This window comes from Taeniopygia guttata, chromosome 5, assembly GCF_048771995.1.
Source record: "Taeniopygia guttata chromosome 5, bTaeGut7.mat, whole genome shotgun sequence".
Taxonomy (NCBI): domain Eukaryota; kingdom Metazoa; phylum Chordata; class Aves; order Passeriformes; family Estrildidae; genus Taeniopygia; species Taeniopygia guttata.
In genome coordinates this window covers 54878206-54899957 of record NC_133030.1, presented here as the reverse complement: position 1 = coordinate 54899957, position 21752 = coordinate 54878206, and the positions used below count along the sequence as shown (strand labels likewise).

Sequence of the window (21752 nt, the reverse complement as noted above, 5' to 3'; positions counted from 1 at the left end):
GGAAGGCCCTTTATAACATTTTCACAACAAACCTGAACTGCCAGCCAGAGACTGAGTGCTCCTTTGTGTCCCAGCAAACAGTCTTCTTCCTGCAGAGGTATTTCTTCCTCACAAAAAGGTTCTTCCAAATACCTCATCTTCTTTCCAGGCCTTCTCAAACAACCTTACATTAAACATTAAGTACATTTAGACACTTGCAAAGTCCCACTATCTGCTTCAGCTGTGACCCTCCAGCAGATCTGAACCACCCCTCAGCCCCATACATGGCTGCCCCAGACAGACATGGCCTTTTTCAGGTTTTCCCCTCCTGCAGCACTTCTGTGAGTCTTGAGTAGCCTCAGGAGCTCCTTGAACCCAATTTGAAACCAAATAAGCCCAGCCTCTGCCATTATCCTTGTTGAATGTCCTGCTTTCTCAGCAAAAAAATTGAGGTGAATCAGCCCCAAAACACCCTCCCACCCTGGCCTGATATGCTCAGAATAGCACTCAAAAAAGCACTGTGCTATTAATACAGAAGGGAAGGGGAAAGGATTGTTTTTCAGAGGTGGATTTGGGGTTGTTTGAATAAGAAAGACTTAGAGTCAGTGTATGGCATCTTGGCTGCTGTGGAGGCAGACACATCAGTCAGACCTCTCCCTATCCAGCTGCATGGACTAGGCAGAATCCAGTCCTCACAGGACTGCAAGGCTGGGGTTATTTCTCTGTAGAATTAGAATTCTGTAGAATTAACCATTAAAGCCTTCAGCTTCTCTCTGTCCCCCAATAAAACCAAATTCCTGTGAAGCTGGAAACCTTGATTAACAGTCTGCTAGGAGAGACAAATCCCTGGGGTCTTACTGTACATCCAGAAGACACTACTCCAGGGTAAATCTATGCTTCATTTTGCTCTGCAAAATAGAGAAAGAACTGAGCTGTCTTCAAGGAAGCCTACAGATTCACAGGAAAAACTAGGGGAAAAAAGGTAGTTTCTTTGGAAGTCATTTTCTCTTATGAAGTTCTGTCTGCATTTTTTATTAATGATACAACACCCTGGATGTGTCAAAAAAATATGAGAATACATTTCCTGGTGGGGAGCTCCAACCTTGCAGAGTCAGGCAGTGCAGCTGGGCTGTCATTTGCTTCTTGGAATTTCATTTCCTAATCAACACATCCATGAAATGACTGTATTTTCAAAGCTTAGTTTCCAGAGCTGCTGTGATCAAAGACCGGGGAGGTGGGGGGAAAGCAGGGAGGGGGAACCTGCCATCCTCATCAGCACCCCATCACAGAGAAATTGCCTGCCTGAGGAAGCCTAAACAAAGGATGGTTTAAGGCCCTGACCAGGCTTTAATGTTTCAGAGCTAAACAAAAGAATTGGGATGCAGAGACCCAACTTCCTTCATATTACTGCTTTGGTGGAAAAAAAAAAATCTACTTCTTAGAAATGTGGGGACCACCTTGAGATTTGCAGGACCTGGCTGTCCCCTTCTGGGGTGAGAGTGTGATGGAGAGCCCTGGAGCAGAGGGGAGGGGCCTGCAGGACCTCCTGAGCCACCCTGTGCTGCTGAGGGTGACACCAGTCCCTGTCTTCACCCTGTCCCTGCAGGCAGCATCCATCGCCCAGGTGATCATACAGGATCATACCTCACCTGCCTTTTTGCCTTTGGTGTCCAGCTGGTCCCATGGACAGACTTGGGGCCACCCAGCCGTTCTGTGACCATCTGACATTACAATTGTCAAGCAAGAGGAGCTCAAACACGTTAAAATTGCCCCAGTCTGACCCAGACAATCAGGTTTTTGCTTCTCTGACACCTGCAAGGCCATAAATTCACTTGTCTGGCAAGGAGGCTATGCTTGTCTTTGAAGAATTTAGGAAGACTGGGAAAAAAATAATTCTGTAAAAACACACAGACTCCTCTGGTGTCTTCATTTGTCAGGAAAAGTGAATGTGCACTCACTGGTGATTTGCAGATGATTTTTGGATAGTAGCTTTGTCTGTCCTTTCCCCCTGCCTGGCAGAGCTACATGGATGCAGCCAGATACCAATGGATTTTGGACAGCTCAGCCTCCACCAGCCCATCCTACCACCCTGCACCACCTCCCTCACTGCCCAAGCAAACCAAGGTGCTCAACCCTGCTTCCCAGGACCAGCCTGAGGAAGGATCATGCAGGGAGATCTCTCTTCCTGCACTTCTGATACTCTTGGCTGTTGGGCTTTTCATTTCAGTTTTGCTGTGAGCAACATGATCACAGAAAAATAACATCAGAGCAAAATGAAGAAAAATAAATGGATTCTCAGATTTCCCCCATTGGAGCGCTGAGGAGGAGCTGGATGGTGTTGCCATCAGTTTTATTTTCTCTATGGCTCCCTGCAGCTCTGGGTATGTCCATGCTAACACAGCTCTTCAGAGGTGTTTAATTACAGCATCCTGGGTACCAGAAATGCAGATGGAGGGGAGGCCACAGAGCTGCACAGGGCTGCATGGTGAGTCACTGCTGCGTGAGACAGGGCACCATCTTCTCCCCAGCACACATCCCTGCTGGAGGAGGATATCTGAACTCCCAAGATCATCAGCAGGACAGGGCAGGCATCCATGCAGGCAAAGCAGAAACTGGCTGTGTGTGCAGGATCTCCTCACGTGACATTTGAGTGAGTGCAGCTGGCAAAATGGTTCATTACAATACATTTTACTGGGAATGAGTCAGGTAACACACAGATGTGGAGATGAGGTAGTTTGTTCCTGCAGGTAAAAGTGCTGCTGAGGATCAGCAGGCTGCATGTGACCTGAATATTTCCTTCAGTGTTGCCAAAAGCATCACTTTGCCCTGAAAGCATGTGCACTGAGATTACATGGACCAGGGTTTTAAGAGCATCCTTATGATACAGCTTGGAGAATATAAAAAAGCAAGTTCTCCCTGAGTGTAACATGGCTGTACCCATGGACAGTGTGTGACGGAGAGACAGATGCAGCTCTCCCTCTCTCTCTCAAGTATTTTCTTGACAGTACTTTCAATTAAGCATTATTTTCACTACCTTCATGCCCTTCCCATCACACTGCTTTCCACTGTTTCTTTCCAGAGAGACATCTCCCTCACTGCAATGACTGAGGGGGTGACAAGGCAGGTGCCACCTCCCTGTGCCAAGGCTCCGCACACTCCCTGGGGCCCTGCAGCAGGTGTGACCCCAGCAGGGGCAGGTGCGAGGTTGGGAACCCCCTTTCCATCCAGCGAGAGTTTTGCACTTGTTCCCCAAAGACGTGCATCGGGCAACCTGAGCTCAGTGGTGCTGGGAGGGAGAAGTCCAACCCTGGTACATGTGTAGCCAGACAATATTCAGGAGGGTGAAAATGGGAAGGAGGAGGATATTTTGGGTGGTTTTCCTTTTTTTTTTTTTTTTTGAGTTCTTTTTTATTATTTTATTTTTTGCCTTTCTTTTTGTTGTTGTTGTTAGTTTTGCGTTTTCTTTGGTGTATATTATTCTTTTTTCTCCCTTTCGTTCCCCCCGGGTCCGTCACCACCTCGGGGCCGCTTTGGGCCGGGGCGGTGCCGCCGGCGCGCGGGCGCCCCCTGGCGGCCACTTCCCTTCGGGCGGCGCGGGGCGGGGCCGGGGACGCGGGGGCCGGGGGGTCCCCGCCCGTGCCCGCAGCACCGGGACCCCCAGCACCGGGACCCCCCAGCACCGGGACCCCGCAGCACCGGCACCCCGCAGCACCGGAACCCCCCAGCACCGGGACCCTCAGCACCGGCACCCCGCCTCACCGAGACCCCGCCTCACCGGCACCCCGTAGCACCGGCACCCCGCACTCCCAGCACCCCGCAGCACCGGCACCCAGCATCCCCGAGTTCCCGCACTCCCGGGACCCCGCCCTCCCCACAGCCCGCACTCCCGGGATCCCGGAGCACCGGCACCCCACATTCCCGGCACCCCCCATTGCCTCGCCGCTCCCCGCAGGCGCGCCAGTGCCCGGCCCCGGCTCCCCCAGCCTGATCCCGCAGTCCCAGCCACGATCTCGGCCACGATCCCTGCGCCCCACGCAGCCCTGCCCCGGCGGGAGTGACGGATGCTCGGGGTCGCAGGTGGCACCCAGGCCTTGTGGCGGGTCAAAATGTGCCCCCTGTGCCCTCCCCATCCTGCCTGCCCGCCTGGGCTGTGTCCCCGCAGGACACTGTAACAGATGGGGGAGCAAGGTCAGTCCCGGCTGGGATCCCTCCTGCAGCCTGGGAACGTTCCTGGGGACGTTCCTGGGGACGTTCCTGGGGAATGGGTCTTTGCCACTGTCATGAAACAGAATTTTGGGAGGAAAAGCAGGTCACAGAAAATTCCCAGAACTGGTAGCTTCTATGACACCTAAGTGCCTCCTCAGGGCATGGCCCATGATGTCAGCCCTGTGACAGCTACAGACATCTCCCTTATAAACTCCAAATCCACCATTACTACCCAGCCTAGACCAAGGCACAGGCTGTTTGACACCACAGCAGAGCAAGTCCCATGGAGCAGGAAAGGCAGGAGACCTTCCTTCCAGTTGCTCTTTGAATAGTACCAGATCTCTTTGACCAGAGCTGAGAAAGGGTTCATGGGAAAGGGGAAAGACAGGCAAGAACCTGCCATTCCCCATCACCCTCTGGCCTTCTGTGTGCAGGGCAGGCTGGGTCATGAGTCCTTCCCCATCCTGCACACATCTGCAGGTTTTCCTGCAGAACAGGTTTTCTGGTATTAGTGATACCACTGCTTCTTTCTGTCTCCCAGTCCCACCCCACAGTGCTGAGGTGAAAAAAAAAAGGAACAAAGGCAGAGACAGTATCATAAAAGACTGTAAAAATAAAAAGAATATACTGCAGCAGTCAGTGCCTCGCATTAGTGAAGCTCCACAGCTCCTCAGTGCACCTCCCTGAACGCCTCCAGAAAGGCTCTCACAACAGACAGGTACCTGCTCTCCCACTTTTCCTCCCACCAGGAACACTCAGTTCCCCTTCAGTGATTCAGATAAAACCACCCCCTTGCCCAGGAAAAGCCTCTTGGTGTTACAAACAGGAAGGCCTCACTGATCACCTCACAATCCTCACCACCCACACACCACAGCCACCTTCACTTCCTGGCTTCCCTCTCAGTGACCCGGAGCAGGATGCAGCCAGCCAAGCCTGTGCTGCTGAGCCTGGCCTCCCTGCATCTCTCTCCCAGCCCACACACTCCTGTCCTCTCCCAGAACAGGTCTGGAGCAGATGTTTCACCCAGGCACACAAACCTGGCCAAGCAAAACTGAGAGCACCCCCAGGTCCCCACAAGACGCTGGTTACCCACCTGCACAGCTCTGGGAACTCCAGGAACACCTCTTGCTTCCTGCAGCATTTCTTTCCTCAAATCAAATGCACTGCTCCCGTCTTCTGGTATCAGGATTGACCAGGTGCTGTTAGGAGGAGTCATCACCCCTCCATCTCCTTGATTTTTAGTCAGCATGAGGAGTGCACAGTTGATTATTTCCTTCTATATGCTACTGCTTTTTACAGGGGGGGGTTCATCCCCTGTAGCAAGTTGTGCTACTTGATAAAACTTTGGCTCCTTCACTGACTGCAAGGTGAAGGTGTTGTTCTTTGGTGACCTCTGTGGGTCTTTCCTCCCAGAGAGGTTTTCCCCTCCCTGTTTCTGTACTGCTCCACCTAAGTTGGGGTTTTGCTCTTTGGAGGGGCTGTGTTCCTGACAGCAGCCCGAGTGGCTGCAGCTACCACATCATTCATCTTGTCTAAACTGTTTCTTGGGATTTTGATGAAGTCCGCCAGTAGTCAAGGGTTTTTAAAATTTTCCTTAAAAGTTCCTCTTTGGCATTCTGGACCTTTTAATCTTTCAGCAGAATAAAAACGAAAATCTAGCCAATCCTGTTCATGGAGAAGGTGCAGAGAATGCAAACTCCTGTATTAAATGTCATCTAATAAATAAGAATCTAAAAGATATTGTTTAAAATCCCATTAATTCTTCTACACAGAACAGTGTTTTCCTGTCATTGGAGCTCCTGTTTACAATTTCCCTGAGTGTGCTTGCCCACCATCCACAACCATCCCAAGTTCCACAGCACATCCAGCTGGAGCCACCAGCTCTTCTGGCTTGTGAGACAGAATGTGAGCACAGGCTGAAGGAACAAAAGAGGCAGGAGATGGTAGCTTTTAAATCCAGTTTTCCCAGCCCCAGAGACCACCCTTAGTCTTTTCATTTAGTATTTTACTTCTTTATTTAGTCTTTTCCTATGTGAACTACTCTGTTCGCCATTTGTATACCTGTGACTTTGTCCGTAAGAGTGATAATTGATTAATAAATAATTTAATAACAATTCCCTGACAAGACAGGGATATGATTCTCCTGGGGAAGTATACTTTCCTCATGTTTATTTTAAAGATGTCAGATGTCTACCTTAATTGCACAGAATCAAAGCCAAACTCCATTGACGTCAATGCAGTTCCTTGGGTTTTATTAATATCAGATAAATATAAAAAACAGTATCAAGCACAAATTCACAGAGAATAATAAAACACCCACACAAACCTCCAGTTGAGTTGTTCCTGGTGCTGATACTTCCCTCATTTGGAATGTATGGCTGTAGTGCCTGTGACTCTGTGCTCAGACCAGAGCACTCCTTTGAATTGTCTCTTTTCCCCTTGAGACACTAATTTGCAGGAAATGCCTCTAACACCACAGTAATGGGATGAGATGAGCACCAGAAAAAAACAGCTCAAAACTCAGAAAATATCAGGGACCTGGGAGCAGAAGTAGGCTCTGCAACCCTTTCCCCTCCTCGCAGGTGCAGGACTGCCTGTGTTCAAGCTCCAGTGTGGTGCAGCTGAGAAACTTTGGAGCTGAGTGATGTGGAAGGACCAGTGGGAGAAAGTCCTGAGAGAAAACATCTGTGGCCAAGGCACCTTGGCACTTGGGCAGGGGCCCTTGTGAAGCTCGTGCACCCCCACGGGCAGGTCTGTGCCTAACCATGTGCCTCGCTGCTCCCAGCCTTGCCTTACTGACCCGGCTGCCTGGCTTCACTCTGAGCCTGTCACAGCTGATCTGGGTGGCCAGCACTGGAGCCACTGCCACAGGACACTCAGGACTGGAAATTTAGCCACAACAAACTAGCTTAAAGAGCCCTAACTATTGAGTAAGCAACGACTTGACAGCATATGCAAGTAGAAAAACTGATGTGTAGGAAAGATGGTTTAGCACTCATTTGGTTTCCCTGACACTAATTTCAGCAGGAAGAACATTTCCCTCTGTTTGAGTGAATCTGCTCCTTATGTTCCTAACCCAAACTATCAAGATGTTATTTGATTTTGCTCTGAAAAAAAATGAGGCGTTTTAGAATTTTCCTGAATAAAAGCAGCATCACCTGGGCACTGGGGCCATGCCCTTGATTGATGTCAGCTGCAGTAGCTCTAAGGAAGCTGTGGAGATACCCTGGTGCTGGTCTGCCCTAGGGAAGGAAGGGACATCCTGGGAAAGCTGCTTGTCAGGGGCCTCAGAACATCTCCTCAGCAATTCCCGGTCAAGAGACAGATTCTGACACCTCTGTGGCAGCAAGATGATCATTTCCAAAATGAAAAACACAGGCAACACCAGCAGCCTATTAAGCAAGTAAGTAAGCCCAACAGCTCCAACAACTTTATAAACCTTAAGCTGAAATTTAACCATGCAGTGTTTCACAGATAAGGTTTAAGAGCATTAAGTTTCATTGCTTTCATGCTGCCTTTTTTTTTTTTCCTTCTGGGTTTTCTGTTCCAGAATTTTACGGTTCAGTGGTGTTACCGAATGCCAAGGAGTCAATCCTCAGTAACAGGCCTCTGAGGCTCTTTGGGACTAATTAGTTTGAGAATAGCTGTCACAGTTTGGAAAGACTAATAGGGGGTCAGCTACTTTTGTTCCAAATCTCCTTGCCATGTCTAGTCCCTGCTTTCACTGGGACCCCGGAGGTCCTGTGATCTTTATTACAATTTCATAGCAGCCCACAAATGAAAGGACAGTTCATTACAGATCATTACATTTACTACTTTTCAGAGGCGCCTCTCCTTTTCAAACAACAAGGTTCAGATCTTTCACAACTGGAAGACACCCACGTGCTAAGCATTATTTATTATCAACTATTTACACTCTGAGGTACATCTGGACAGCAACAAATCAACCGAGCTGTTTGACTTGGATGGAGATCAGGATCTTTCCACAAGTCTCTTACCCCAAGGAACAGGGCAGACCTTAGGGGGGAGGAATGACAGCCTTGTGGCAATGCCTCAGGCAGGTGGCCCGGCAGAGATGACCTCTGTGGGAGCACCACATCACAGGTACACTGGCAAGGGAAGCCACTACCACAGCAAGGTAAAACAAAAGCATTGAGCACATTTCTCTGCCTACTGCAATCCCTTCAAATCACTTTTCCCATCTTTTGCCTCAGTACAAGGCAAAGCTGTGCACGCTCAGGAGCAAAGAGCACACTTTCATCTAACAGACATCTAATCAGATCCAGCGGAGGAGGCACTGGCCTCTAATGACAACTTGTAGGTTTTAACAGAAAAAAGTAAAACCAGGCAATTTTACTTCTTACGTGCACAACAGTCAGGATTTCACACCCTGTTTGAAGCTGCTGAGGCCCAGAGCTGGCAGCTGAGCAGCTCCTTGTCATGATGGATGAAGAGAAACTGCTGCCAGAGGCTGCCAAGCTGCAGCAAAGCTCCCAATCTCAGGCTCCTGCAAGATGAGGGCTTGAAAAGCCGAGGCTGATGGACCTGCCACGAGACCCTGCACCTGCCCAAGGGCAGCGTTCACACCGGGGTTTTCTAGCAGAGACATGGTACAGCGCCAAGTGAAGGGAATCACCCAGCACTGTTTCCTTCCCAGGTGCCAGAAGCCTAACTTGGAAGCCTGGAGCAGGTTTTATCTGAACTCCAAGTTGCCTTTTGAAGATGTACTTGTTATCTTTAATCAGATAGCAGAGGCAATACATTCAAAGACTCATGAAACTTTAAAGTCAGACTTCCTTCCCTAAAGAAATAGTCACATAACACTCAATATTTATAAGCTGGTGGAATCATCAGTTAATAATCTGAGACAGAAACAGCAACAAAAATGTGAAAACAGGCTCAGAAGTGTAACTCAGCACCAGGAATTTCATAGTTCCAGCCTCAGCACTTTTAGAAGCCTCCACCATGACTTAATTAGGGTACCACTTTGTGACACACTCACTCTGATCCACCTGTGGGTTACTACAGACAAGAACACCTCTCTTCCCTGCATACTCCCACCATGTTTTACACCAAATCTACCATCCTATAACTTTGGTATGACATAATCACTTCACTGACCCTACAAAAAACTTTTTCTTTTTTAGGTAATTTATTTCCTACTTGCCCTACAGGAAGGAACAGGTATGTCTTGCTAGTCTTTACAGCCTGGGGGGAAAAAACCAAACAGCCAGAGATTATGCCTATGGATGGCAGCTTGCAATCGCCACCAAGTCAGCCCTGAAATGTGACTGACCACCCCTGAGATGGTACTTCACTGGTGTCACCTTTCACAGCAGCCAACATCACAAAAAAACAGCTTCAGGCAGAAACCTTCTGGTCATGAGAGTAACACTTATCAGGGTGTGCTCACAAGTTACACAAGGGAGGCACGTGCCTGCACCAAGAGGAACAGATGCGTTCCTGAGAGCATACACAGGGACTAGTAATCATCTTCTAGGTTCCCAAACACGCATGGAAATGGGCATTTTGGAAATGCAAACCTGGTTTAAGCCCAATGGAGAACAGACTTCTCTTAGACAAAAGCCAGGAATAAACCTGTCTCTAAATTAAAAATTGTGGGTTTTTATTACAGCAATAGAAATCCACATAAAAGGGCATTTTGAAATTTCCCATAACTTTACCGCATGGTTCTAGCACTGTTTGCCACAGCTGCTGGTGCCCAGTGATGGCTCACTGCCAGGACCACATGCAACACAGACACTGCAGAACAGAACATGCAGCTCAAAGCACCCCTGCTGCAATTACCCAAACACAATCTTTGCTTTTGTCCAATTCCAAGTTCTGCCAGAACAACCTGACTAGGAAAAAAGGTGCAGTGCTCACTGTGTACTGCAGCCTTGATCTCTCAAAACTTCTCATATTGAATCCAACAAAAAAAACCCCAAAACACTATTGATTTTTCTGGCAGGCAGCTGTGAAGGACAACAAAACCCCCACCCTTAACTCCTCCCTGGACAAAACTTGTCACACACCATGTCATACCAGGTTCCTGATTTTGATAGACCAGGTTTTAAGTTTATCCTGCTTCTAAAGAAATCTGATCCCTCAACATTGGTATTTAAGACACTCACTTCCAGAGATGTGAATTTGGGGACCTCTGCACTCAGGTGCCAGATCTCCTCTGCCCCTCCCTCCCCAAGTGAGGCTGGAGCTGGACACTGCTTGTCCTGTGCTGTGGTGGCACTGCACAGCTGGACCCGTGGCAACAGCCAGGTCCTCAGGGGCAGCACACACCAACTGCAGCAGTACCAGCTCCTGCTGCTTTAATCCTGGATTTGGAGCTGTTGAAAACCACAGGAAAGGAAAAACCCAAGCCAAAACCCAACTCATGTATGATTACAATTGAAGTTTGTTTAAAACTCCAAGCATCCAAAGATCAGAATACAGACACAGCTGTCCTGCTTGAAGAAGCTGGCAGCTGCACACTGTTGATTACCCAACACATGTTTCTTGCCCAGGTTTCAAATCTCCACTGTTGGAACAGTGTCTAGGGTCAAGGTGGGATTTTGTCTCCTTCAAGAGATTGTCATTGTGTGATCAGCTTCACAAATTTCACTGAGCTGTGTAAATACTTACTTGGAAAAGCAATAAGGGGGTTGAATCACAAATGAAGATTGACCAAAACCAAATCCTTTATTTCCACAACTGTATAAATGTGCTCCAAGTATGTGTCCAACACAAGTTAGAAAAACAAAATAGAACATGCCAGTTGCAAACTCGATCAGTTCACCGACGTGCTGACTCCTTGGTATTAGGCTTAGTTACACAAGACCAGTCACAGTAAAAAGATACATTTTTTAGAGTACAAAGTAGCAGGATGTTAAGCCATTTCAGCTTGTGCACATACAAGTCACACTTCTGGCAGAAAATGCAGAGAAGTTTGCATTACTATGCTGGAAGCTACGTTGCATCACTTTAAATGGCATCAATATCGATATCATCATCTTTATTGTTTGCAGGCTTCACAGTTTCAACTTTAGGTACACTGGCAGTTGTGGAGTACACCACCTGTGGAGACAAGACACTTCCTTTAACTACAGCACCTACTGCCACTAAACATTGGAGTAATTCCAACCACCCTCCTGACCATGGCCATGAATCCCTGCTTTGTAAGGCAGAGCTGCGCATGTAAATCTGGGGGAAGCAGCATCTCCTACTCAGGAGTAGAAAAATACAATGCTGGGAGAACAGCCAACCAGTCCCTGTGTAAAAACACTCCCAGCCACAGCCAGCTGGAGTGTAACCAACAGATTACATCCAGGTCTGAACTGTGAGGAAAATGGTCAGTTACTCTTCCATCAGCTTATCTAACAAACTCATCTACAACATCAGACATGATGCTTGATACCTCCTGTCAACCTTGCACTACATGAACTGCTACTGTCACTGTACAATGGCACGGTCTAATGCAGTGCAACTGCATTACACTGATATCATGTAGATATCTGACAACAATTAGCAGCACTTAAAGCATTGTAAATGGAGCGTTCCTCCTGTTCCCAACATGCCCCAAGTAACCCATTTCAGAGTGCACCAGGACAAGGTTACAAGATTTCAGCATGCAGGAACAGAGCAGCCTTGGAGCTGCTGTCAGGAAGCAAGCCTTTCCTACCTCTATGTTTTCATCTTCATCCTCTTCTTCATTACCGGAAGATTCTTCTTCAGCTTCCTTTAGCCATTTAATAAATGGTTCTGCTTTGACACGGATTTCTTTGGCAAGGTCCTTTGAAACGTATTTCTTTGAGGCCTGAAAGACAGATACTTTGTGTGAACACTGAAGGAGTTTACACCAGATTGTACCCAAATACTGCCCAAACTGGAACCCTAATCTCACCCACTGCCTTCCACAGCCCATTTTTGTGAAGGAGGCCTCTTGGTGCCAGATGCAATAGGCTACCTTCAGGTATTTAATTGCTACAGTACATTACAAACTGCCCTTTACCTTTTCTGCCCAGCCAAGGATGACTTCTTCTTCCAGAAGATCTGCGTCATACATTTCCTTCAAAATATGTGGTATTTTTGAAATAAGCTGAGACTGATGCATAGCTACCACACACTCGAAGCCATGGAGAAGGTACCTCTGAGCTTTCTTGTTGTTGTGGCAGAACTAGAATTGTGATAAAAACAAAAGTGATCGAATGAGCTTTTTTACCCTCTCTCCAGACTGAACAGAGCAGAAGCAGTTCTATGAGATTGCAAAGTTTACAGTAATTCATATTATCCCTTCCCAGCAGCTCCCCCTAGCCAAGGAGAAGTTTAAAAATAAAACACTACAAAAAGTCCTTCCCCATAGTACCAAACAACTGCTACAAAAACCTGCGAACAGTTGTCACAATGAGTGCAGAAGAGATGGCTTACACGAAGGAAGTGACGTCGGTATTTTCTGATTTGTTCACGAATCTTTTCATCAAAAAGGACTTCAGTGAGAACAAGTGGGCCCATAGCCTTTACATCCAGTCTCTCTGCTTCTGCTACAATGTCTTTGTCAGAAGTATCAATGACACCTTCTTCCTTCTTTTTCTAGAGGGAAACAGGTATAGAGAGAAACATTTTAATGCCACTTGAGGTCTGCATTAACGCTCTTTGCAGTCATCCTTTCCCACTGCTGGTAGAGACAGTACTTTGCAGGAGCTCGAGCAAGTTGCTTTTGGTTTCCTTACAAACATGTTGTACAATTACAGCTGAGCGATTACATCAAGCCAACAACCAGAGAGTAGAGAGTAGTTACCTTTACAAAATCAAATAGTAAGTTGACTCTCTCCTCTATAGTTCTTTCCAGGTCTTCACTAAGTGTGAGGTTCTTTGCATGGTCACTGATTTCATCCATTCTACGCCTCTGGGCTTCTTCTGTTGTGTCCTCACCCCAGTCATCATCATCCTCCTCCTCCTACAATACAAAACCAAAACAAGAGAGCCACAAAATATTACTGAAAGCTTAGTATTACATGAGGATAGAAATAATACGGACTTGACAGCCTGAAGAAATGTTTGGAATAAAATTTGCAAGTCAAAGATCATGGAGAAAGTGCAAATATAGGAAGTAATGGTAGCTAAACCTAATTCTATAGCCATCTGCAGGGCTACTTGAACTGCAGTTCAACCATTCTACCTAGTACACAGGTGCCTGAAAAGGAGTGATAAAGGAGAGGCAGCTTTCACTTAGCAAGGAGCATAAATTCTGGTACTAATGAGCTGATAAAGATGCTACAGAGGAAAATCAGGGACCCTTCTATTCCAGCACTAAGTTCTGGATAAAGTAAGACTTTTAGGTGCAATGTTGACCATCAAGGAATGCCAGTGACTTCAGAGGTTTAAATCTGAGCAACACAACACACACCCTTATCTCCCCACTTTCCCTTCTACTTACCACAACCTGTGGAGGAGTAATCTCCTCTGGTGGTGGGGGTGGAAGTGTCTCATTGCTGGACACAGAACCATTCTCTTTGTCCTTGCCTTTTCTGTTCTTCTTCTCCTTTTCTTTCTTTCCTGTACCAGTGTCACCACTTTCTGCAAGTGAATTTTAATGTTTTGTTCTATGAACTAGAGCAAACTAGAAAGTCCCTGCACCTCTGCCAAATCCCCAAGCGGGTTTGGATGCTGTCGTTAGCTGCAAGCTATGGGTAGTACCCGTCCCCAAACACACTCAGGGAAGATGTACACTTGGTGGGGAAACCCCCAACTGCAGCCAGTCTTGCTTGTCACCAAGACTGTCCAAGTCTATATAACAGGTGACCTCACAAAGCAGAGACCCCTGGAATAGGTTAGACTTTTCTATTCTAGCAAGCTTAAATTGCAGCAGGCAACTAGATGCTTACTACAGAGTGTTGCTTGCACAGATTACAGTTTTAATTTACTACAGTTTTTTACTTCCTGCTCTCACATTTCATGCTGACCTAAAGCTAACTACCTTCCTTCCTTGTAAGTTTTGTCCTGCAGCACAGGCAAATCCAACTTTTAACGAACAGCTGTACTTGGGAAGGACACATTGTAGGGAGAAAAGACATTACCAGCACAGCTCCTTCAATCTCGATCCCCAAACACACTCTAGGAGTATACTGGTGCCTTTTTACATTTCAATTAAATGTGAGCTATTTATTTTTCTACTTCCATAACACCACTAATACAGAAGTTCGCTTTATCCCCAGAGGTAAGGAAAGGCACTTACCAGGTGGGTTTTTGAGAATGAACGTGCAGAGCTTATGGTTTGTGTCAAGCATGCCTCGATAGCCACAGGCTTTGCAAGAGTTACCTATAGTTTGTTTCTTAGGATTGACATGCTGCAAAGAGAATAACCTCCAGTTAATTTACTAGTTACAGAACAACTGCATTAAAGCCTGATGTCTACATTTTAAGCCAGAGGTTTAAATACTTTAGTATCATCCCCTAAAGACAAAGTTTAGAAGTAACAATTTATCCCAGAAGTTATGAACTGTTAAGAGATTTAAAACCTTCCCAAAGGGTGCAAAAATGTGTACTTGAATTTCTGTTAATAGATACTGAAGTCTTTTAACCACAAACACCTAACACAGTGCTTCCATGGTGTCATTGTTAATGCAGGCAGAGCACTCACCAGATCAGTTTCAGGATTCTCACACTCAGGACAGAGAACAAATTTTTTAATGAATCCATCCAACATGTCTTGCAGCTTATTCGCCTCATGAGATCCATTGACAATGTAACGGTCATTCTTAACATCAAACTGGGTCTGTGCTCCCAGCTCACAACCAAAAAATTTGGTAGGATCTGTAAAGGAAGAATTATAGCCATTACCACATTCGTATCTTTGTAGTGATTCTTAAACAGCAAGTAAACAGGCTACTGTTTATTTTTGTCCATTTTTAAATCCTGAGACAAATCGCATTTTTCTCTTACAAATCTTTAAGGAACAGTATTAATGCTTTAGTAGCCAATTCACACTACCACTTCAAAGAGAAAAGCATTACAAAATGCTGTGTCATTCCATGATACTTACACGTTGGAGGCCGATTAAGCGCCTTTGCAACGTCAACCATGTTGACTATAACCGTCTTTATTCCATTTCCTTTGCCCTCCACCTAAAGAAAACAAATAATATTTTAAGGTTAAATGCTTGCAACAGCCAAACCCAGTGTGCATTTCCCATTTAACTACACCAAAATTCTGCTTTGAAGTTCATCTCCTTACAAGACTAATATGCACTTAGTGTGGACCAAAGGAGGGCACACCCTCCCTGCCCTGAGTGGCCAAGCATTATTGTGGCCTCTCTTTCCCCCCCAGGAAAACCAGTTACAGGAGAACACTCCCTGCTTTGCTTCCAGCTGCTGCTTAGGAAGTTACCTTGGCAATCAGACGGGGCATTTTGTAGCGATAGAACTGATCTGAAACACTGCGGTTGACGTTGACAGACATTTTGCCTTATTAGTAGCTTTATCAATAAGATGAAGAGATCTTTGATTGCAGTTTTTTGGTATCTTCTGTCTGGAGAAGACGGGATGACATAAACGACTGCAAGAGTTCTCGGTCTCTGACATGAAAAAATTTTCGCCACTGAGGCTGTAAGGTTCTTGCTTGTACGCTATGTTTCCCCAATACAGGTACCAGTGGCTGCGCAACAGCTCTGCAAGTGTTAACACACAAAAAAATTAAGTTTAGCTTCATGTACATCAATCCACTCTTGCCACAAAGCTATATAAAGGATGATATTTAGGGTGAAAAAAAGGAAGAGTACATTCGTTATGCTATGCCTTTCTTCAGCCTATGGAACTGAAATCCATCCTTGGCTTGTACTGCTAAGGAACTTTTCTTTAACTGCACCACCAAGCTTTCCACCCTCTCTTACTGCCCTAAAACCACTGAACAGCTTACAACTACTTTTTTATACAATTAATTCCAGCAGGAGTTCTGGGATCACTAAGGAAGGGCACACGCCTCGATTTACTATGCAGACCAGTGACTTGCGCCATAAGGGTCACGTGGTATGGTTTCAGGCTGAAGGGCACAGGAAATCAGGAGAAATATTTGGAAATCCATTTCAAATTCCACATCATGAACCTATCACAAACTGAAGTCTTCCAAAATGTTGCAGAATATAAGTAAGATGGAGCAGCAGCAATCTGTAGCCCAACATAGTTTCTACATGGCTTACCAGTTTTTGAATCGGAGTGGAAAAGAGTTGAAAATTACGTAATTCTCCCTCTCATTTATGGATTCTCATAGCAGCTTCTGTTGAGTTCTGACTTAACAATAAGCCTGATAAAGTCTGACAGAAGTTGCTTCACTGTAGAAAGCCTAGCAATGCAGAGGTACAGAGCAGTGCAGCAGCTTTTCCAGTTGATTTTTTCTTGGGGGAAAGGGAGGAGGGGGAGGAAGGGGAAGGAGGATGAATCCTATTATTAACGTTGCTTTGAGCAGTATTTACATATTTAAATTAACACGTGCCTCTATAATCAGATCTAAGAGTACTTAAGCCACAACTGGTTGACTACACAGGCAACCCTGACTACAGAGCATGGCTATTCTGACACGTCATCACGTTGTTATCGTTAATGACAGAAGCGTTGACACATTAAAAAAGCCTACTTAGTATTCATGTGGAAGAGCGTGCCTATGGTGCAACACGATCCGAGTCCCTCTGGTCAGGTTTACAACTTCTTTACACATTAGGAACACAGATCTTTACGTGCCCTGTGTTCTACATTAGCCCTGATACAATTTTACCCTTCCACAGCAAAAAGTACACCGCGGACTCCGTTTACAACACACAGTTTCCTTCCCCACGATGTTTAAAAAGAGCCACCGTGTAACCTGACCACGTGTCTGAAGAAACGCTGAGGAAGCAGCTCTCTCGGTGACCGAGCTCCCAGAAGGAGCGTACCGTTTTTCCCTCCTTCCAGAGCGCAGCACTGATCCGCTGCAGGCTGAAGCTCCCTCTCCTGGTCCCCACACCAGCTCATCCCAAGCACCACCCCCCATATGCCGCGCACGGAGGAAAGAGCGGGAAGGCACACCGGCTCCGTGCCGCACAGCGCCGCGTCCCCGCCCCGCCGGCGGTGACTCACAAATGCAGCAATTAAACACTGACTCAGCGCCGGGAGCCACGGGGGAGCCGCCGCCGGCCGCGCATGCGCCCCGCACGGCACGGGGGAGCCCCGCCGCCCCCCCGAGCCGCCCCCCGGGAGCGGGGCCGAGCGCCCCCCCCCGCGCCCGGTGGGAACTGCGCCACTGCCGCCCCCCCCCCCCCCCCGCCGGGCACAGCGCGGGAGGCGCGGCCCCGCCGCCGCCATCTTGTCTCGTCGCATGGCGGCAGCGAAACGAATATAAATAAATAATTAAAAAAAAAAAAGCCTCGCCGCCCCCCCCCCCCAAAAGCAAACAATACCCCACAGATGAAGGTTTACTGCTTTCAGAGTTTAATTTTGTTGTGCGGTTTTATGTTGTTTGCTCCCCCGCCCCGCGTTGCTTCTCCTCCCCCTCCCGTCAAACTCCCGGACGCTTCGTTACACAAAACCTCTGCGAATCTCCACCGTTCACCGGCAGCCTGAGGCCCCAGCCCGGCCCAAACCACCCGCCGGTCCCCGCTCCCCTTACCCTGCTGCCCTCACCCACCCTAGTCCACTATTAGCACTCACCGTTTTCGTCCAATAAAGACATAAACCCAACGCTGCTCGCCCCGGGCTGCGACGAAGCCGATTGTGAGAGGAGAACAGGGCCGAGGGGGCGCTTATATCCAGACGGAGAGGGAGGCGGAGGCGGACGCCGCAGCCTCCGGGTCCCGGCGTCCTGGGGCGGGCGGTATCACCAGGGAGAGCGGCGCCGGGCAATCTGCGGGCAAGACACAATCAGGAGCATCGTTAGCGGCGACACCTGTGAGGGAGAGGGAAGAGGAGGGGGGAGAAGAGGGAAGGGGGGAGGGAGAGGCGGCGAGAGGCGCGCAGCTGAGGCAGCAGGGGCCGGAGAACGGGACCCGGCAATGGCTGCCCCGTACTCACCTCTAGAATGTTCTCGCTCCGACTGAACAACGCCAGAGCTGGGATCAATCAGCCAGCGCTGCGCTCCGCCCCCCACCATCGCCATTGGCTCACCGCTCCCCTCGCTGTGAAGCTATTGGCTAAAACCTCACCGCTCCCCTCGTCTATTGGTGAACGCCGCTATCAATCAAGGCTTTGACTCCCTCCCCCCGTGCCCTCCCCCTCGCCAGTGCCCCAAAGGACATCGCGTCTACAGCGACCGAGTCTCGCGAGAGAGCGCGGGGCGTGGGGGCCGAGGCCGGGCCGGTGCGGCGGGGCCGGGGCTGAGGGGGCTGAGGGGGCTGAGGGCGCTCCCCGGGGCTGAGGGGGCTGAGGGCGCTCCCCGGCGCTCTCGGGGACTCTCGGGGGCTCCCAGCCTCCCCCTGCCCCTCCGTCCTGCCAGGTGTGCCCAAACTCTGCCCCGGGGTGGAGGGCAAGCTACTCCCTGGAGGGCAGTGACCCAGCGCTTGACATCTCAGCAACTATGTTACAAGTAATAATACAAAGAATTCAAAGCAATTAAGTTGCTGAATAAGTTGTGTTTTTCCTGCACAGCCGGCTTGTGGGGTTGGAGGAGAGCCTGTTGTTTAATTCAAGTGTCATAAAGGCTCAGCGTTGGGTGGCTCTGGGTGCCTCACAAAGAATGACACAAGTGCCATAAGCATGTACTCTATTCTTAGTGGAAAATGTTGCCAGCCCTATGTAGCTGAATTGAGACCCTGAATGAAATGCATATCTTGATTTATTTTCATGTAAAAAGCAGAAAACTTGCATCCTTTCTTCCATTTCTCATTCTTTCCCATCTTCCATCTACGCTCCTCCAGTATCACAGGAGTTATATGTTTTGGGGAATTTAGAGTGTCAATAATGTTCAAGTGGCAAAGAATTTTTTCCTGACTTTATGAATTGAGTGGGCAACCAGCTCTGTTACCCCCATAAACACACCCCAACAACTCCTCAGTTCCTGCCACTGTCTTACTGAGTAACAGTTGTAAAGCTTCTTGATGGCTCTGTGGGAGTGCAGAGGAAAAGAGAGGGAACGACAATAAAACTAGTAGTGACATTAAATAATGCTCTATACTCTAAATCTCTTCCTGCCTAAAGTTGGTTTTCATGTGTAGTTTTCCTGCCTGACTTCGATATCACATTGATGTGGTCAAAGGAGACATCCCTCCTGTTGAACCTTGAAGTACATATTAAATATTTTTGGTCCAATATGCAGAAGAACTTCACTCAGGAAGGTGGCTGATAAATGATGTTTTCTTGCAAGTCACAAAAGCAGGACTACTGTCACTTCCAGTAGCATACAGCAACAATGAAAAGGCAACCAGAGATAAACGTGCACATCTTGGTGCTTTCTATCAAAACCCTCATTGTGTTAGCTGCCCCTCCTGCATGTCTCCTTTCAGTATGTGGAATAGCTGGTCGTTCTAGCCAGGACACTGTCCTGTAAAGAATAATGGAATGGTTTGGGTTGGAAGGGACCTTAAGGATCATCTAGTGCTAACCCCTCACCGTGGGCAGGAACACCATCCACCAGATCAGCCACATCCAACCTGGCTTTGGACACCTCTGGGGATGCAGGGTCCATCATATAAGTTTGTCTTGGACTTCACTACCAGCATTTGAAAAAGGTAAACATTCTTCAGGATATGTAAAATGTCTTCTTGATAAATGCACGGCGACACTTTCTGAAATGGGAGAGAGTATGTTAGGGCAAAATAAGGAAGCATCTCCAAAGTATGTAGGGCTTGGCAGCTACCAGGAAAGGAAAAAAGTCATAAAAAAGTGCGAGGCAAGAAAAACACCGCAGAAAATCCTTTGCTGTGAAACTATGTAGCACATATAACTCGCTAAATGCCTCCTGACTGTGGCTTTAGCTCTCTATTACAACACCTAGGGGGTTAATAAATTACAAGTGTTAACATACACTGTTGCCAACACCACTTAGTGAGCTGCTGGGAAAGAGACCCAGGATTTGGTGCTATTTGATATTATGAATAGCTCTAAACCCTTACAATTAATAGCATAAAGGAAGATAGTTTTTAAATATAGTATATAAATTGACAAAAGTTAAAGAGGTACTTTTAAGATGGTGTTTCTTCTGCAAAAAGCACGTCTTATCCACGTGAAACCACATGACATTCTCCTGGATTATGCAAATCAGATCAAAATTGTGGATTATTGACTTCATGGTACCTAGTTGTTGATTTTTTTCCTCATCAGAAAATTAATTAATATTAAATGTTGGATTCAAAATATTTTTTACTGAATCTTAATATTTACAATTTGTTCATTTTAATATTTCATGATATGGACAAGACAGAAAAATATTTTCTCTCCTCCCACTTTAAAATGTCACAATTTCATGAATCCCAAAGTTCATAGTACACATTGCTTGTGTGACCTTCAAAATACAGACTGCTTGTGTACTTTGTGTTTTATTGACAGAAACTATGCCGGTTTTATGCATACTTTTGTAGATATGACATTTTAAATTACATCAGTAAGTCAAGTTTTCCAAATGGTTTCACGTCTAAGAATAGGAAATTTTCCACAGTTGAATTTAGGGTGCTTCTCCTTATCATAGAAATGCTTTATTATTGCTGAGTTCAGCCTTGAACAAACCAAGTTTGTTCCATGTTGCCTTAGCTGGTTTTTATTAGAAATAACCAAGAATCAATGACTGTGACAATGCAGCAAAATCAAAACTCTATTGAAATTCTTAACATATTTAACATCTTCAGAATTAGGTTTGTCATCTGAACAGTTACAATGTGTCCTTTTAATCCCCGATTGGTATCTTGATGTCCTTCTGTGGTTTATTCAGCGAGCTTGTCCTCTCTCAGTGGTGTGGCTGGCTGCAAACATAACCCTAATCCAATGCCCTCTTGGTAACCTTGGCCTTGAAGAATGTTTTGTCTCTGCTGTGTGTGTTCTCTCCCAGAGGCTGGGTCAGAGCTCTCATTTCATGCAGCGCAGGCAGGAACGTTAGCACCTGAGTAAGGGATTCCTCCTCATGCTGGCTTTGGCTGTAATTTCAGGAGATGGAAGGAGAGCCAATCTTATCTATAGTTATGTGGAACAGCAATAGCCTTTCTTCTTCCTATCTTGGCAATGTGTAGAGAAAGTTTAATTATTTACATGTCAGGTTGGAATAGCTAACCTTTAGGGAAGGGTGGGTCCGAAATCCATCAGGATTGACACTAGATATTGATCATTCACAAGGGCAGAGGTTAATTCTGGTTTTACTGTTCAGGAGCTTCAGAGTCATTTCTGTCCAGCACCTCACTGGCCATCTTGGGGAGGTTCACTTTGTGAAATGCTTTTCTTTCCATGTTCTCACCATCATTTCTGTTAGCTATTATTAGTAGCTCAGGAATTAGTAAACAGAGAAAAACATGAAAGCAAGTGTGTGATGTTGCACACATATAGCCATTATTAATGGAAGTCATTTTTGTTGCTTCTATTACTATGCAGAAATACTAGAATCTCCCAGCTAGTGTTTTGGGTCTGGGT

The 21752-nt window shown here is 46.9% G+C and overlaps 1 protein-coding gene and 1 non-coding gene across 3 annotated transcripts; both read right to left on the bottom strand.

Moving 5' to 3' along the window:
- Positions 1–10856: 10856 nt before the first annotated feature.
- Positions 10857–18415, bottom strand: EIF5 (eukaryotic translation initiation factor 5). 2 transcript variants are annotated; one of them, XM_002200578.7, is made up of 12 exons: positions 18216–18415; positions 17856–18048; positions 15565–15844; positions 15221–15302; positions 14819–14991; positions 14414–14525; positions 13616–13755; positions 12977–13135; positions 12607–12768; positions 12191–12355; positions 11861–11995; positions 10857–11256 (listed from the first exon to the last, which is right to left on the bottom strand). In XM_002200578.7, exons 3-12 carry the CDS (start codon positions 15634–15636, stop codon positions 11164–11166), a joined length of 1293 nt encoding a protein of 430 aa, XP_002200614.1. In that variant the 5' UTR covers positions 15637–15844; positions 17856–18048; positions 18216–18415; the 3' UTR covers positions 10857–11163. The 2 variants fall into 2 exon arrangements, with proteins under 2 accessions (XP_002200614.1, XP_030130911.1); XM_030275051.4 differs by lacking the exons at positions 17856–18048; positions 18216–18415 and adding an exon at positions 16373–16592.
- LOC115495699 (small nucleolar RNA SNORA28) lies at positions 13955–14078 on the bottom strand. The gene has a single exon (XR_003961002.1). It is a non-coding gene; the product is annotated as a small nucleolar RNA SNORA28 (small nucleolar RNA).
- Positions 18416–21752: the final 3337 nt, after the last annotated feature.

Bases quoted from the DNA above. Each gene is read 5' to 3' on its own strand.
- EIF5 (XM_002200578.7), bottom strand. From the start codon at position 15,636: ATGTCTGTCAACGTCAACCGCAGTGTTTCAGATCAGTTCTATCGCTAC. The intron at 14,526-14,818 runs GTGAGTGCTCTG...TTCTCTTTGCAG, and splicing joins AGAATCCTGAAACTGATCTG to CATGTCAATCCTAAGAAACA. The intron at 12,769-12,976 runs GTAACTACTCTC...GTTTCCCTCTAG, and splicing joins TACTATTTGATTTTGTAAAG to AAAAAGAAGGAAGAAGGTGT.